The following is an 18,748-nucleotide window of genomic DNA, read 5'->3' on the forward strand; positions in this document are numbered from 1 at the left end:
TCACTGTGAATAGGAATATCCTCTTGCTTTCTTTTGGGATGTTATTTGTTAAGATCCCTAGTAAGATTGCTTCCGGGGTTTTTTGTAATATAAATTTTAATATTTTTGTTAATTCCTCGTAGGTCGTGTCCCAGATTTTTTGATTCCTGGACACATCCACTACATATGGAAAAAGGTTCCCTCATATAATTTGCATCTCCAACATTTATTATCATAATTTTTAGTCATTTTGGCTACTTTTGAAGGGGTTAAATACAATCTAAACTGCATTTTCATAAACTTTTCTTTAAGTAACACGCTGTGAATCTTAGATTCTTTCTCCACAGCTCTTCCCATTTTTGTAATTCTATAGGATAACCCAGATCTTGCACCCACTTTAGTATCACTCCTTTTACTTCTGGAACTGCAAATCCACCTCTGTCTCTAATCTCTGTTAGTAATTTTATTCCAGGTTTTTTACCCTGCCAAATTAATTTTGCCAGATCTTTTTGCCAATCTTTAAAACATTTAACTCCACTGATTATTGGTAATGTTTGGAATAGGAATAACATCTTTGGTAGCACTGTCATTTTAATTATGGACATCCCGCCCCACAGCGACAGATTTAACCTCCCCCAAATTTTCAAATCTTTTTTTATTTCTTTCCAATTTTTTACATAATTGTAATTGTAGAGGTTTATATTTTTTGTTGTGATCCAGATGCCTAGGTATTTCACCTTATTTGTTATTTTTAATCCTGTTTTAGTTTAAAATCCTCTTTTTTCTTCTTCACACATTTTTTCACTAATAATTTTGTTTTGTCTTTAGTTTAAAGCTGAGACTTTCCTGAATTCATCCATTTTTGTCAGTTTTTCTAATATGCTCTCTATTGGGTTCTCGGTGGTTATGATGAGGTATGATGAGTTTATAATATCTGTTGCCCAAATAAATACCTTTTATTTTTGGTTCTTTCCTTATAGCTGTTACTAATGTTTCTAATATGGTGATAAATTAAAGTGGCAAGAATGGACAGCCTTTTATTCCCACCTCCCCCCAAATATTCTAATAAATTGATAATTGTTCTTGTATTGTTATATATTTGTCTTCCCAGGAGGAAGCCAGCCCAGTCTTCATTAATTATTCTATTTAATATCTTTTTTAATCTGTTTGCAAGTATTCCTGTAAAAATTTTGTAATCCAAATTTAGTAATGAAATTGGTCTATAGTTTTTGGTATACATCAGATCTGCTCTTTGTTTTGGGATCAACGTTATTAAGGCTTCTTTCCATGACTCCAGTGTCTTCCCATTCTCTAATATTTTGCTCATAATCTTTTTCAGGGTTGGAAGTATGGCCTCTTCTAGTTTTTTTTTATAGTAACCAATTGAGATTCCATCTAGGCCCGGAGATTCCCCAACTTTTGTTTGTTTTTTATTACTTGTAGTATTTCTTCTATTTTGATAGTTGAATTTAAATATCTATGTTCCTCTTCTAATATTACCAGTAATTTGTTTTGTTGTAGGTAATCATTTATTTTATTCTCATCTTTATCTTCTTTGTACAGTTTTTTATAATAATTTACAAAGCACTGTTCTATTTTTTCTGGGTCTACTATCTCTTCCCCTTGATCTATTATTTTACCTATAATTTTATCTTTTTGCCTTTTCTTTATTAACCAGGTTAACATCCTGCCGAGTTTGTTGGCCGATTCAAAGCTTCTTTGTCTCATCCATTTGATATGGAGTCTCATTCTTTCAGATTTTTTTCCCTTTCCTACACAGGGTTGACAAGATGGATATATGAGAAAACTCGACGTTTACTCCTTCCTGTATATGGAGGGTTTCCAGTGAAATTGAGGACATATATTGGAGAACCCATCCCATATGATCCAAATATAACTGCCACAGAGCTGGCTGAAAAAGTAAGTACCAGGAAATATAAAACAGAATAATCTTTCCTATTGTTTTTTCACTTTCTCAGTTCTAAATTGTATTCTGCATACTGGCTTCTCATTCTGTATGGCCCAGAGCTAGGCTTTATTATATATATTTTTGTGCATTATATTGATCACTCAGCTTTTCCTCTGCTTAACTTGTTGAGACTAATTAAATGCCCTCTGAGCTACCAACTTTGAATCCCCAACACATTTTTAGATATAGAATCATAGAATCTTAGAGTTGAAAGGGACCCAAGGGTCATCTAGTCTACTCCTCTGCAATGAAGGAATATCAGCTAAAGCATCCATGACAGATGGCCATCCAGCCTCTGCTTAACCTCGTACCTACGGGACCGCCTCTCTTGGTATGCCCCACGGAGGACCTTGCGGTCTGCAAATAACAACATCCTAAAGATTCTGGGCGCCAGGGAGATCAGACTGGCGTCGACCAGAGCCAGGGCGTTTTCGGTCGTGGCCCCAGCCTGGTGGAACGCTCTCTCACAAGTGACTAGGGCCCTGTGGGATTTGACATCTTTCTGCAGGGCCTGCAAGACGGAGCTGTTCTGCCAGGCCTTTGGTCAGGGTTGTGTCTGACTCATTTTCTCCTTGTATAAGAACAAGCGTGAAGAATAAGAAAAAGAGATAAAGGGAATTACATTAGGCAAGGATGTTTTCAAAATTAAAGCATTGAGGATAATTAATGAGTTTGGGAAAGTAGCAGGCTTCAAGATAAATATGTCAAAAACAAAACTTATGGTAAAAAACATACAGGAATTAGAAAAGAACAAATTACAGAAGAAATTAGGTTTGGAAATTGTTACAAAACAAAAGCAAAACATTTAGGTATAGAATTAACGATGAAAAATATTAATCTATTTGGAAACAATTATGAAAAAGCCTGGAAGGAAATTAGAAGAGATCTAGAAACCTGGAGTAGATTAAAGCTGACATTAATGGGGAGAATATCTATAATTAAGATGAATGTTATATATACCCAAATATATACCCAAAATGATATATATGTTCCAAACAATACCAATAATAATTAAAGAAAATTGTTTTGATGAATGGAGAAAATATCTAACAAAATTCATATGGCAAACCAAAAAACCACGCATAAAGTATAAACTATTAACAGATAAAAGGGAGAGAGGAGGACTGGCATTACCGAATTCAAAATTATACTATGAAGCAGAATGTCTGGCGTGGCTAAAAGAATGGATTATATTGGAAAACACTAGTATTTTAAATCTAGAAGGTTTTGACAATAGGTATGGATGGCATGCCTACCAAGCGTACAAGAAGGTTAAGGTACATAATGGCTTCAAAAATCATATACTCAGAAATTCATTGTTGAAAGTTTGGAATAAATATAAACCGCTATTAGAGCCACAAGTTCCTATATGGATCTCTCCATTAGAAGCCCATGCAGTTAAAAAACTCAATATGAATCCGAACTGGGCAACATATAGACAAATACTGGAAGAAGACCAAGGAAAGTTAAAATTAAAAACATATGAAGAATTAAAACAATATGGGATGGATAATTGGCAATAGATACAATTTAAAAGTGTGTTTAAGGCAGATAAAAGAAAAGGTTTTGCCAAAGAACAATTGCTATTTAGCACCATTGTATTACAAAACAATAGGAAATTATTATCGAAAATTTACACTCTATTATTGGACTATGATTTGATGGATGAAGAGGTAAAAGAAACATGGTCAAATGGGCAAAAGATATCGGCCACACTATATATTTAGAACAATGGGAGAAACTCTGGTGCGAGAACATCCGCTTTACTACTTGCTATTCGATAAAGGAAAATTTTGTTTAAATGTTTTACAGGTGGTATTTAACACCAGTTAAACTTGCCAAAATTTATAATTAAAATCCAACCTTTGTTGGAAATGTAACAAAGAACCTGGAACGATAATTCATATGTGGTGGGGTTGCAAGAAAATAAAGAAGTTTTGGGGAATAATACATGAGGAACTGTAGAAAATGCTTAAAAAACCCTTGATAAAAAAATCCTGAAGCTTATCTGTTAGGGTTGGTGGGCAAAGACATACCACATATGAAAAAATAATATATGCAACAACAGCTGCCAGGATAGTGATTGCCACTAAATGGAAATCTCAGGACACACCAACAAAGGAAGAGTGGATTTGTAAATTAAGTGAGTATATAGAATTGGCAAAATTAACTTCAGTTATAAGATATCATTCAAATCAAAAGTTAAGAATGGAGTGGAAGTATTTTGAAGATTATATGTCAAAATATTGTTCTAAAAATGACATGCTAATAGGCTTAGAATGAAAAATGTAAACAATAACAAAAACAATAAAGAAAGAAGGAAAAATCAGAATTTAACAAAAATAATTTATTATAGAATGCAAGGGGGAAAAGGTAGAAAGAAATATAAAGAAGTGGAATTGCTGTGGAGGGAAGTAGAGGGTGGGTGGTGGGTTTTATAATTAAGTGTATAATTATGCATCTGTTGTAATTTAGATATTATATTTTATGTGAGGGAATCATTGGGAATTTGGGTTATTATGTGTATATGTTAAGATTCAATAAAGATCTTTGGGGGGGGGGGGGGAAGCATGAAGGAGGTTCCCAGCCCACTCAAAGGTGCTTATAATATCAGTGGAAATCAGTGGTTACAGTTGGTAACCGCTTTCAATTTTACCCTGAAGATTGCCACTTGTCCAGTTTTTAATTTTAATTTGTTTGAATTAATTGTGGGATGTATCTTAAATGTTTTTATGCATATTGTCTTATATGATGTTAGCCGCTCTGAGCCCAGCTTTGGCCAGGGATGGCGGGATACAAATAAATTATTATTATTGTTATTATTATTAAACACCTTCACAACCTCTCAGGGGAGACTGTTGCACTGTCAAAACAGCTCTCACTGTCAGAAAGCTCTTCCTGATGTTCAGGTGGAATTTCCTTTCTTGCAACTTGAAGAGTGGCCATGGAAACCCTGTCAGATGGGTGGAGTATAAATTAAAAAAATGATGATGATGATGACTATAAGGCATTGGTTTGAGGCCTACCCTGAAGAGCAGGAGAAAATAAGCTTACTCCATCTTCCATGTGACAGCCCTTAAGATATTTTAAAATGGCTATCATAACTCTTCTCAGTCCCCTATTTTTCAGGCTGAAAATACCCAGCTTCTTTCACTGTTGCTGATAAGGTTTCCTTTCCAGACCCTTAATATTCATGGTTGCTCTCGTCTCCCCCAAGAACTTTCTGCTTTCATTCTTGCTTCACCTTTTCCCTCCCCACATCTAGTTCCAGCTTTTGGTGGCTTGTTTGAAGGGGCGGAGAAGTAATTTATTTTTGCGGGTGTGTGGGGGTTGATTCCTTGGTTGTCCTGTGGTTCCTTCCTTTTATTTCACATTGTTGGGATGCAGTCATTGTCATTTGACAGTGGTGTGGTTTGTTTGTTCCTACCGCGTTAAATCTGTACAGATGAGAAAGTTGTAGAAGAAAGATTAGCTTTACTGAGGCATTATTGTGTTAAGGGTGCCCTTTAGGGACCTTCCAAGACAGTATGCCTGATAGAACTTGCATAGGTCCTCTTAGGCCTGGTACATGCATTTTGGCTGAATACTGCAGAGCAGGGTCTGAGTGAGCATTATGGGTTCATGCTCAAGGTTCAATATGCAAGGAGACAGTAATTTCCTCCCTATCCTTTGCTGGGGAGCCAGTTGCATATGCCTTAAGATCTGGAGAGATGGTTTCCTACCACAATTAGCTAAAAATCCTTATCTGCCCTTACTTCTGATCCCAGAAAGAAATTACATATTGTGCTTCTTTAGCTGGAAAAAAATGGATTTTTTTTAATGCTACTGGGTCTGACTCCTTTAGCTTTCTCCTATTCCTTTAGCTATAACATAATGTATTCCTTTGTTTTTGTTTTTTCAACAGACCAAGACTGCACTTGAAAATCTTCGGGATAGACACCAAAAAATGCCAGGAAATATATTAAGAGCTCTTTTAGAAAGATTTTATAAGGATGACAAAGCTAACTAGTCCATATAAAACAAACCATAGTTCTGTAATTGGAAAATTTAATAATTATGTAATTAAAACCAAATAAACATACAGAGAATTGTACTGGATTGTATATGACTTATTTGGAAGGATTGCTAGCTCAGTAGCTCAGCACCTCCTGTCTATGCAGAAGTTTTCGAAGAGGTGCAAGTCCTTTCTTTCCCTATCCTGCAAGACTCCCAGAATGCCCCTTTTTGAGGACTTACACTGCTAGAGTCAGAATCAAAGTGTGTAATGGGAGGGTGGGTGTTTAACTGAAACATGAAATAATGTTACACCTGAAAGAGTAATCCCTATAAATCAGCTGCATTAAAACAGTGACAATTCTTTTATATTTGTAAAAGGCATTTTCTGCTAGTTATACATTTTTATTTCCAAAAAGGACTTTTTGCCAGGTTGTTAATTCCATGAGTGAGTGAATTCAGCAATAGAGTCTGGATTCCCATCATCCCCCAAGTTTCCCCATGGCCATATACTCTCAATTTTAAACTGTTTTCTCCTTCAGTTTTTTACTGGAGAGAGAGAGAGAGAGAGAGAGAGAGAGAGAGAACCAACACCCCCCCCCACTAGGGCAAGGTTAGAAACCCAGATATAAAAAGGCCAAATGGGACCTTAAACATGTGGTTGCCATTACAATATGTCTCTTAAACATGCTCTCTGTTCCTGTTTTTGAAAATGCAATTTTTTTAAAAAAAAGATCATACATGGTTTTTATGCATGTATGCACAAGCGCGCACAAAGGGAGAGATGCTATCAAAAGAAACTGACAAATAACACAAGTACTAGCACATTTGCAAAAGTAAGCAGGGATTGTTTGTGGAGATTCCTGCATTGCAAGGGGTTAACTAGACAACCCCTGGGTCCCCTCTGTTGCAATATTGAATCCTAGTGCATAAGTGAAAGCTCTTTCATTGGCATGTGACTCTTTAATTCTACAGCAAATGAGGATTTCATTAACGCTACTGGGTTAGAATACTGAATCTTAAGTAATCATCCTCAGAAATCAAATCTACTCAAATAAACTTGAGCAGTCACTTGTGCTCCAGGCATTTTCTGAGATCTCCAATACCATCTGTTTGATCACTGAAATTAAATCCTGCCATGCTGATTTTATTGCAGGCAGCTGGTTGAAAAGCTTCTTCACGAGTTGCCCCTGCAGTATGCATTGCTTGATCAGGAGCAAAAAGTGTTACGATATGGATGCAATGCTGCTGTAAAGTGCTAGCTTGAAAACAAAACATGATGGGAATGTTGGGACTGTCCGTGGGAAACAGAGGGACAGTCATTTCACAGGGCAATGCACCGGAATTAGCTCAGAGTGTAATATGAGCTCTTCCGCTTGCTCTTGTACAGGAAGTACAGGAGGTGTTAGACACTTGACTGCTGGAGCTCGAATAGAGCAGTCATGTTCTATGGCTTTGATGTCACTAAAAGCCACACCAGAAGTGGAAAACGCTTCTGTTTTGGACACGGGTTGCACGCAACACATGACGTCGCACCGAGAACTGTTTTCTACGTTTAAGAAGCAAAGCTTCGCTGTGAAACAGGCCAATGGCCAGGAGCTGGAAGCGACCGGGTTTGGAACTGTGTATCTTGAGAGTCTGAACTTGACTATTAACAATGTCTATTTGGTTCCTGATTTGAAGTTCAATCTGCTGAGTGTTTCGCAGATCACAAAGAAAGGACTGGTCGTGTCCTATGATAAGGAAAGCTGCAAGATCTTCAAAGATGGAGAGCTGTGTCTTTCTGCCAGAGAGAAAGATGGACTGTATTTGTTGACTTTTGATCAAAGTGATTGCATAAATTGTAATGCATCTGAGTCTAACATGATTTCTCTTGCAGGCGTGACGAAGGACGTCCAGAAGACGACGAAAGTAACCAAAGCTTTTCAGCGAGTGTATGCTGATATGATAGCACCATCTAGAGGCAATGCAAGATATTATCTTGTGTGTGTGGATTATTTATCTCATTATGTGTGGATATACATATTGCAGAAACCACAAGAAGCCTTAGAAAGGTTTAAAGAGTTTTGTGACAAGGTTAATAATGTTCATGATGCTAACATTGATTGTTCAGGGAAGTTTTTAATGTGTGATATTTTATTGTATTTTTGGTTTTTATGGAAGCCGCCCAGAGTGGCTGGGGAGGCCCAGCCAGATGGGCAGGGTATAAATAATAAATTATTATTATTATTATTATTATTATTATTATTATTATTATTATTATTATTGTCTTTTCACAGATGAAAAGCCAGTTTTTCTATTACAGGATTTTCAGGATTTCCTGGATAAGCAAAGAATAAGGCACAAGACTGCTGTTTCAGCAGCTGTATGGAACAAAAGTGTCTGTGTGCAAGTGAACAAAGAATTGCAAAATGGGATGAAGGTGCAATTGCTGAATTCACATTTGCCACATGAGTATTGGGCTGAATCTTTATCGTGTTATTGTTACACTTGGTTGAGAAAGGTTTCAAAATATTTGGGAAGTTCTCCTTTTGAGAAGCTGTTCCATAGAAAACCTTCTGTTGCCCATTTTAAGGTTTTTGGGTCTCATGTGAAATCTGATGCTCCAGGTGGAGCAAAGAATGCTAGAGGCATTTTTGTGGGTTATGAAAAGGGTCTCTACAGAGTAATTTTGTCTGAATCTGGTCAGGTGATTCTCACAAAATTTCTAGAGAGTGCTCCTGAACAGGAGAGAGTAATTGTTCACACATTTCCCACTGAGGACAAGTCAGATGATGGTGATGATTTTACTGATTACAGTGGTACTGAGAGTGACAGTGGTAGCTCAAAGAGCTCAGTTGACACAGTCATTGAGAGGAAATCTCACACAATGGCTAGACAAGTGAAGGATGAACCACTGTTTACTATTGGAACTAGTTCTCCAAAGAGTCCTGAGACTGAACCAGTGAGCAGAGAGGATCAGCACCTCATACGCAGGTCTGAGAGAGTTACAAAGGGCGTACCACCCAAGAGGTATTCCAAAGAGTTTGCTAACTCAGCAGTTGCATGTGTTACTATTGTTGACAACTCAAGACAGGTTGAAGCTGTGTCCAAGTCAGAGACAAAGACACAACAGGGAGTTGCTAAGCGTAGCACTACATTCCCTAGCCAAGGTAATGCAGATGCACTCATTCCTTGGAAGTCAGACAACCAGAGAGGTACACTGGGGAAACCAGTGGCGGGTAGTTCCAAGGGCGGAACTGAAACAACAGGGGAGTGTTATATGTATAACAACTGTTTGTTTTCTTCTCTGGATCAAGCTATGTTCGCAGCGCACATTGATTCATATGGGGGAGTATGTTACGATATGGATGCAAGGCTGCTGCAAAGTGCCAGCTTGAAAACAAAACATGATGGGAATGTTGGAACTGTCCGTGGGAAACAGAGGGACAGTCATTTCACGGGGCAGAGTGTAATATGCTCAGAGTGTAATATGAGCTCTTCCTCTTGCTCTTGTACAGGAAGTACAGGAGGTGTTAGTCACTCGACTGCTGGAGCTCGAATAGAGCAGTCATGTTTTTTGTAATGCTACAAAGACAGAAATAAAGGCTTGTAAATATGTTTCTGTCTATCTCTTTCCCCTGCCGGGGGGGGGGGCAGGAAAGAGGGGGGGTGTTCTTCTCACGCTGAAAAGAATCGCCTATCGCGACCTAGCCTGAATCTTGCTGGGGAATGCAGACAGGGAGGTCAACAGGAGATCAAGCCGGGTGCCTGGAGAGTTGCCAGTTACTACTGATAAAGGTTTGAATTCCGACAAAAAGTTCCAGGTTGACATGCTTTGACATCAAAGGATCACAGAGACATTAAAAACAAATATCCATGGGAAGTAAAAGGCAAATAGAACAACAACAACAAAAAAACCCCCATAGGTTTCTGATCTTCCCTAGTCACTTCATGAATCACTTGAAGAAGGGTTAAAACCAATTAACACTCATAGAAACTGTTTAAAACCTACTACAGTGGTACCTCGCAAGACGAATGCCTCGCAAGACGAATGCCTCGCAAGACGAAAGAGTTTTGGTTTTTTTAGTTGCTTCGCAAGACGAATTTCCCTATGGGCTTGCTTTGCAAGACGAAAACGTCTTGCAAGTTTGTTTCCTTTTTCCTATGGGAAACCGTTTCAATGCATTCCTATTGGAAACCGTGCTTCGCAAGATGAAAAATTTGCAAGATGAAAAAACTCGCAGAACGAATTAATTTTGTCTTGCAAGGCACCACTGTAAAAGGCAGATAAAAACCACAGGCCTTCGAGAGAGATGTTGCCTTGCAAGCTGCTGAGTCCCTTCCAGGCACTGTCCTACTTCATCGCCAGACACTCCTGAGAATATGAGGGAGCCCTGTTTGCTTCATTGTTGAGGATGACACTTAAGAGCCAACCTGTCAATTGCCTACGTTAATTCCCAATTCTATGTCAAGACTTTGACAGAAGTGGTGAGCATGCCAACTTGAAAATTCCTGAGAGTATTCAGGAATCCACCAGAGACCATAAGTCTCTGGGAACAGACCACCTTAATGGATCCCCCAGCCTTATAGAGGGGCACTGCATCATCACTTCAAATGGAAATCAACCCATGTCTTCTATCTTTTATGTGTCATGTTTTGTTCCATAAAATATATGCTTTTGGAAGTGTCCAAATGTAGAATTGTGTATGCATAGTACTTAACACTTTGGTATTTATAGCCACTTGAGCAAAACCTTTCCATTTTTTCATAAAAGTTGGTATGATTTAAGAACGATTTGATAAGGATGACAAAGCTAACTAGTCCATATAAAACAAACCATAGTTCTGTAATAGGAAAATTTAATAATTATGTAATTAAAACCAAATAAACATACAGTGGTACCTTGGTTCTCAAACTTAATCCGTTTCGGAAGTCTGTTCCAAAACCAAAGCGTTCCAAAACCAAGCCGTGGTTTCCCAGAAAAGGTAATGCAAAATGGATTAATCCGTTCCAGACAATTAAAAACAACCCCTAAAATAGCAATTTAACACGAATCTTACTAGCTAATGAGGCCACTGATCCATGAAATGAAAGCAATAGACCAGGCTGCAATCTACTACCAACAATAAAAAACTGGCAGTGATCTACCCATTGGCATTGGAGGGAGCTGCACGAGGGGTGCGTGAATAGGGAGTTCAAGTGGGGGGGGGGAGGACGAAAGGAAGGCAAAAGTTCTTTCTCTGAGGAGCCAGTCGGCTTCTCTCCTCCCGCCCCCAGGCCAGCATTTCTGGATCCCTCCCCCCCCCATACACCCAGCGCCCCTACGTCACCTTCTTCAGGACTGGCACAAGCAGCCCCTGCCAATTGGGTGCGTTCTCCTCACTGAAGAACTCTTACTTTATCAGCAGCTCCAGCATCCTCCCCGCGCCGTCCAGCGCCCTGTGAGGGGATGCCGTGGCAGTCACTTCTGGGGCCGAGCTGCTTGGCATTGCTCTGGGGCCCAGAGCGGTGGCCGCAGGTGACACCCGGTACTGGAGGAAGGGGTGGTTGCTGTGGCAGCAGGGCATTCCCTCACTCAGTGGGGGCCATGGCAGGACACCTGGAAGCTGAGAAGGGGGTCTACTGCATCAGACCAACACAGCTACCTACCAGACTCCAGAATGACTGTAAAATTATTGAAGTGTATAAACCTGAAAATCATAAATATTTTTATTTTTTTATTTTATTTTTTTATTTTGTTGCTTCTCTCCCTTTGGGAAATTGAATTCTCGAACTTATTGTTAAATTGAGCAGAGAGAGAGAGAGAGAGAGAGAGAGAGAGAGAGAGAGAGAGAGAGATTCCTTGCCAGTGATGGGAGATTGAGAATTGGAGTAATTATTCTGCGGTATTATGGCAATGGACAATGTTGTAGTGCAACTTTTGATTTTGTTTGTAATGTATCGTTATTACTTGTTTTAATATTAAATAAATGTGCAAAAATTTAGGGAAGATCAGAAACCTATGGTTTTTTGTTTTTCGGTTCTATTTGCCTTTTACTTCCCATGTTTTAATATTAAATAAATGTGGAAAAAATGAATAAATCCCTCTTCACAGGGAACTCATGTTTTGAAGTTCTCGCCCTGGCCACCAGGGGGTATACACAATACCAGGGTTTTTTTTATCTGCCTGTGGTTTTTATCTGCATTTTAGTAGCTTTTAAGTGGTTTTAATGGCTTTTAATGGGCTTTAACTCTTCTTCATGTGATTCATTAAGCGGCTAGTGAACATAAGTTACATGTGCTTTTTATGTTTTGCAGTTCTGTTTGGCTTTTACAAGCCATGGATATTTGTTCTAATGACTGAATCATAGACAGAGTACTTCAAGTACTATTCCTACCTTTACTCCTTACTCAAGAACTGGTTTTCTGTGACTGAATATGTTATTGTGCAATATGAATGTTCTTGTAGGTGTGACTCCATATTTTATGTTTGATTACAAATGGCCACAACTTCCCAGAAGCAGCCTCCCCAAGCCTTCTCTCTTTTTCACAATGCTTGGTTTCTTCATACAGATGGCACACCCATCACAGTCTCTTTAAACCTCCACATAAAGGGACGTGTCTCCATACTGGTGGAAATTAGCCTACAAAAAAGTGCACCAGACAAGACTTCTGCTGCTCCCACAGAGAGGTGACTGAAATAACGACAATTTAGGCTTACCAGGAATGTAAGTAAAAGGTTTTCTTCATAGAATCATAAAATGTAGAGTTGGAAGGGGCCCAAAGGGTCGTCTAGTCAACCCCCAGCAATCTCAACAAACAATCCTTGCTTAGTTTTGCAAATGTCAGTTCCTGTGCATGGGTCAGCAGAGAGAGAGAGAGAAATGCTGTCTTGTCTGTGTGCATGTGTAAAAATTAGTTGTATGAACATCTTAGCCCAGGGGTCCTCAGGCTGGTTCACTGTCCCCCAGACACTGTTGGGGGCTGGACTATAGTTTGAAAAAAATATGTTCCTATCCACACTGCACATATTTTATTTGTAGTGCACAAAAAACAGGGGGAAAATACAATATTTAAGATGAAGAATGATTTTAATCAACATAAACTTATACCGTATTTTTCGCACCATTGGACGCACCGGACAATAGGACGCACTTTGTTTTAGAGGGGGGAGAACAAGGGGAAAAAAATCTCCCCCTCTCTGCCCAGTGCCCCTTCAGTGAAGCGGCAGGAGGCGATGCACAGAGAGGGGGAGAACTTTCCCCCTCTTGTTTTCCTGCTCTAAAACAAGGTGTCGTTTAAGGTGCGTTCAGGCGGCTACCTTGGAAGCCTGGAGAGCGAGAGGGGTCGGTGTGCACTGACCCCTCTCGCTCTCCAGGCTTCAGGTTCCTTTCGACCTGCTCTTTGGGGCTGGGGGGGGGGGAAGCCCACCACCAGCCCCAAAGAGCAGGTCAGGGAGCAGCGGAAAGGCGCAGCGGAGAGGCTCCTGCCATAGCCACACATCACCTCTCCAGCCAGGAGAGGGTAGCGGGGGTTGCTTTAGCGCTCTCCCAGCTGGAGAGGTGACATGGGGCTGTAGAGGCTCCTGCCATAGCCGCGCTTCAGCTCCCCAGCCGGGAGAGCGCGTGCGGGGCTAAAGCAGCCTCCCGCGACCCTCTCCCAGCTGGAGAGGTGACACGCAGCTATGGCAGGAGCCTCTATAGCAGCGCGTCACCTCCCCAGCCGGGAGAGCGCGCGCGGGGCTAAAGCAGCCTCCCGCGACCCTCTCCGAGCTGGAGAGGTGATGCGCAGCTACGGCAGGAGCCTCTATAGCTGCACGTCACCTCCCCAGCCAGCAGAGGGTCGCGGGGTGCTTCTTTAGCCCCGCGTGCGCTCTCCCGGCTGGAGAGGTGATGTGGGGCTGTAGAGGCTCCTGCCATAGCTGCGCTTCACCTTTCCAGCCGGGAGAGGGTCGCGGGGCTACGGCGTCTTCGCTCCATAGGATGCACACACATTTCCCCTTCATTTTTGAAGGGGAAAAAGTGCGTCCTATAGAGCAAAAAATACGGTAAGTATTTCAATGGGAAGTATGGGTCTGCTTTTGGTTAATGAGGTGGTCAATATCGCTAATGCTTGTCCCTACAACCCAGCCTACACATGGATCACCCTCACCCCCATGGCCCAGCCTATATGCAGGCCTTCCATGACCCCATCCCCACAACCCAGCCTATACATGTGTCTGCCTGCACACACCCATCCCCACAACCCAGCTTATACACGTCTCCCTAACCCCCGTCCACATGACCCAGCCTATGCATGTGCTTCCCTAACCCAGATCCCCACAACCCAGCCTGCACCCATGTCACCTTAAGCCCCATCCTCACGACCCAACTTGCCTGCATGTCTCCCTAACCGCCACCCCTCCCAGCTTGCACTCCTGTCCTCCAACCCCAAATCCCCACACGCCATCCTGCCCACATGTCTCCCTACACCCGATCCCCATAGCATGGCCTGCTCAAGTGTCGCCTGTCCCCATGACTCCCGACTCACTGCGGGGGCTGGAGTGGCCCATGTTGACATTCATAGTGCCCAGCGACGAGTTGCGCCCGATCACCACAGTCACATGGTGCATCACAAACTCCATGTTGTAGCCCTGCAGGCACACCAGATCAGGGGATCAGAGCTGGCACCAGGCCCTGGGGAGGTGAGGTGGGCACCCCAGAAGGTGGCACATCACGCTGCAGCACCAGCAAGGCCCTCGCGTCAGCCCTGTCCTTGCCAGTGGCTGCAGCCATCTCACTAACTAAAAGCGAAACAAAAGAAGTGCCATGGTCAGATCACTTCCTGGTGCAACTGGACTTCTCCGCAACCCTTCCCCTCTGCAGGGAGGTGGGACCGATTCGGATGGTCCGCCCCCGCCACTTAATGGATCCAATTGGCTTCCAGAGAGTGGTAGGGGATGCTTTATCCCAAGTTGATGGCCTTCAGCTGATTCCCTGGTGGCACGCTGGAATGCGGAGTTAACCAGGGCTATTGACTGTCTGGCTCCGAAGCGCCCTCTCCGATTGCATGGAGTCATGACAGCCCCATGGTTTTCCCCGGAGCTGAGGGTGATGAAACAATCATTGAGACGGCTAGAGCGCCGGTGGCAGAAAACTCATTCTGAATCAGACCGGACACGGGCTAGAGCTCAACGTCGAGCCTACCAAGTGGCAATGGCGACGGCGAAGAGGGCCTTCTTCGCCGCCTCCACTGCATCTGCAGAAAACAGCAGCAGGAGACTTTTTCAGGTGGTTCGCAATCTATCGGAACCACCTGTACCACCGGGGCCTGGTAGGGACCCCAAGATCTCCTGCAATGCTTTTGCAAAGTTTTTTGCAGATAAAATCGCTCAGATTCAGAAGGAGGTAGACTCCACCATGGGAGCAGTGCCAGGGCGGGAGAGTGCTAGAATTCTGTCTGGTCCTGTTACATGGGATCATGTTACCTCCGAGGATGTGGACAGGCTGCTTGGACGAGTGAAACCAACCACTTGTCTCCTTGATCCTTGCCCATCCTGGCTTATAAAAGCTAGCTGGGAAGGACTGGGCGATGGGCTTTGTGGGGTGGTGAATGCTTCCCCCCATTGGGGAGCCTTCCCAGACCCGCTGAAAGAGGCGGTCATTAAACTGCTTCTTAAAAAAAATCTTTAGACCCGGCCAATTTGGCCAACTATCGCCCAGTCTCAAATCTGCCATTCTTGGGCAAGGTGATTGAGCGGGTGGTTGCTGAACAACTCCAAGCACGCCTGGAGGAAACGGACCATTTGGATCCCTTCCAATCGGGATTCAGGCCTCACCATGGGACTGAAACTGCCTTGGTCGCGCTGGTTGATGATCTCCGGTGGGCTAGGGACAAAGGTGAGAGCTGTTTCCTAGTTCTGCTGGATCTCTCAGCGGCCTTTGACACCATCGACCATAACATCCTTCTGGACCGTCTAGAGGGGCTGGGAGCTAGGGGCACTGTCATACAGTGGTTCCGCTCCTTCCTCCTGGGCCATGTCCAGAAAGTGGTGGTGGGGGATGAGTGTTCAGACCCCTGGGCTCTCACTTGTGGGGTGCCTCAGGGTTCTGTCCTCTCCCCCATGCTTTTTAATATCTATATGAAGCCGCTGGGAGAGATCATCAGGGGGTTTGGACTGGGTGTTCATCAGTATGCAGATGACACCCAGCTCTACCTCTCCTTTAAATCAGAACCAGTGAAGGCGGTGAAGGTCCTGTGTGAGTGCCTGGAGGCGGTTGGAGGATGGATGGCGGCTAACAGATTGAGGTTGAATCCTGACAAGACAGAAGTACTGTTTTTGGGGGACAGGGAGTGGGTTGGTGTGGGGGATTCCCTGGTCTTGAATGGGGTAACGGTGCCCCTGAAGGACCAGGTGCGCAGCCTGGGAGTCATTTTGGACTCACAGCTGTCCATGGAGGAACAGGTTAACTCTGTGTCCAGGGCAGCTGTCTACCAGCTCCACCTGGTACGCAGGCTAAGACCCTACCTGCCCGCGAACTGTCTCGCCAGAATCGTGCATGCTCTAGTTATCTCACGCTTGGACTACTGCAATGCGCTCTACGTGGGGCTACCTTTGAAGGTGACCCGGAAACTGCAATTAATCCAGAATGCGGCAGCTAGACTGGTGACTGGGAGTGGCTGCCAGGACCACATAACACCGGTTCTGAGAGATCTGCATTGGCTCCCAGTACGTTTCCGAGCACGATTCAAAGTGTTGGTGCTGACCTTTAAAGCCCTAAACGGCCTCGGTCCTGTATACCTGAAGGAGCGTCTCCACCCCCATCGTTCAGCCCGGACACTGGGATCCAGCGCCGAGGGCCTTCTGGCGGTTCCCTCATTGCGAGAAGTGAGGCTACAGGGAACCAGACAGAGGGCCTTCTCGGTAGTGGCACCCGCCCTGTGGAACGCCCTCCCATCAGATGTCAAAGAGATAAATAATTACCTGACATTCAGAAGACATCTTAAGGCAGCCCTGTTCAGGGAAGTTTTTAATATGTAACTCTGTACTGTTTTTAACACTGATTGGGAGCCGCCCAGAGTGGCTGGGGAAACTCAGCCAGATGGGCGGGGTATAAATAATAAATTATTATTATTATTATTACTCCTTTTCCATTCCCCAAAACCATATCACTTAACAGTGTGTATCTTTCTTCAGCCTCTTCAAAAGGCCCTCGTATTATCCACTTGTATATAGTCATAAAAAATAAAACACACACACACACACAAAGTTTAGAGTCTTTCAAACCAAGTCTCCTTTCCCCCTTTGTATTGTTCAAAGAGTCCACCCATTGATTCATATAAAAAAAGAAAAGAAAATTACATTGCCTCCAGACTATGTTTAGTTTCCGTCAGACCCAAATAATATAAAAATAAAGAAAATAACCATCCATTTTGATGTTTTTTTTTAAAATGCCAGAGCCTTTCCAGATCTTATTTTAACATTTTAAAACCAAATTAAATCCAAGTCCACAGTGTCTGTCTCCTTTAGTTCATAAAAAGGAATAAAGGAAATAAAAAACAATCCTTAAGATATTAAAAACAGCAACCCACAAAGTCCACGTTGCAATTTCTTCTCTTTCCCTCCCCAATATTTCAAGTTCTTTGCAGTTTGGCTCGCTTGCTGGAAAATATTTATAAAGCACAAAAGTTATGCATCCAGTACTTAAGCAAATCACAGTTTTAGCTCAGTTCATAGACCGGAATGCTTCTAAAAAAACTATTAGCAGTATTTCCCCCCGTTCTTGTAGCAGTCCCAGCAGATTTTTTCCGTGTAGTTCAATACCTGCGTTTGGAGAGAGGGGTGGGTGGATCTCCTCTTTACCACCCTAGTGTGGATCCAATTATTTTATTTTTGATAATTTAAATGTCTTTACATTGTCAAATTTCTTTTATTTTGAAGGAGCTGTTGCTTCAATGGCGGCTCTTGAGGCAGTTTGCTGTGGGTCTTGATGGTGCTGTGTGTCTGTGCTCAATCTCGGAGCTCCCACGGCTCCCTGCAAAGCTTTGGGAGCTTCCAGAGAACATCCTTTGACACTGCTGGACCCTTCGGAACCCAAACTTTCCATTCAGACATTTTTTGAGAAGGTGCTTTACCCATGCTCCCTTCCCATCTCCTTGCAGCAAGCGGGCTGTTCAGGACGAGTGGTCTCCATCGTCCGCCATTATCCGCAGTCGACCTGGAAGTCACTAGTTATTGGGTTGATAACTACTAGCCATCAAAAGTTTTCTTTGCTCATTTCAGGAAGCAATCTTCAATAGTCATGAAAAGCATCTTCTATTATTAAACTTTGAAGCAGAGGGAGATTGAAAGTTTCTTTTCTTTCAAAGCCTCTAAAGAGTGTAAGAAGAGCTTGTTGGATCAGGCCAATGCTTCAGGAAGCATGGTCTAGTCTTCAGTATTCATGAAAAAGAATCTTATATTATTAAACCAAGGAGCAGAGGCCTCTTAAGAGCATAAGAAGAACTTGCTGTATCCAGCCAGTGACCCATCTAGTCCAGCATGCTGTTCTCACAGTGGCTGTTTAAAAACATTTTTAAACTGCATTAGGCTATTGTCTTAAAAGTCTCCAAGAGACTCCTGAAAGAGAAAAGCAAGGACCCCTGCCAAATCTCTGCTGAAAAGGTGTTCCACAGTATGGGAGTGGTGACACTAAATGCCCAACATCCGGCTGAGGCGGAAGACACAATTGATAGAATCTTTTGAGGAGCTGGAGATGGTGTTTATAAGTGGTTCATGTTTCACAAGCATACAGTAAGCTTGGTAGTACAATAGCTTTGTAAACAAGCATTTTGGTTTCCCTGCGAAGGTCCTCAAACACTCTGCAC

General features: G+C 42.6%; 1 protein-coding gene and 1 long non-coding RNA gene across 2 annotated transcripts in view; both read left to right on the forward strand.

Annotated features, from left to right (window-relative positions):
• Positions 1-6,041, forward strand: part of LOC310713812 (uncharacterized protein) — a 36,972-nt gene extending 30,931 nt beyond the window's left edge. Inside the window, exons 12-13 of the mRNA XM_083518380.1 lie at positions 1,760-1,899; positions 5,853-6,041. Coding sequence (XP_083374506.1) covers positions 1,760-1,899; positions 5,853-5,957 — 245 coding nt within the window. The 3' untranslated portion in view covers positions 5,958-6,041. The remainder of the gene's footprint in view (positions 1-1,759; positions 1,900-5,852) is intronic.
• Positions 6,042-6,850: 809 nt separating this feature from the next.
• LOC310713628 overlaps positions 6,851-18,748 on the forward strand; it is a 28,347-nt gene continuing 16,449 nt past the window's right edge. The window contains exons 1-2 of the long non-coding RNA XR_014529361.1: positions 6,851-7,166; positions 9,742-9,942. This is a non-coding gene — a long non-coding RNA (uncharacterized lncRNA). The remainder of the gene's footprint in view (positions 7,167-9,741; positions 9,943-18,748) is intronic.

This window comes from Podarcis liolepis (genome assembly GCF_965112155.1).
Source record: "Podarcis liolepis genome assembly, chromosome: 8".
NCBI classification, from domain to species: Eukaryota; Metazoa; Chordata; class Lepidosauria; order Squamata; family Lacertidae; genus Podarcis; species Podarcis liolepis.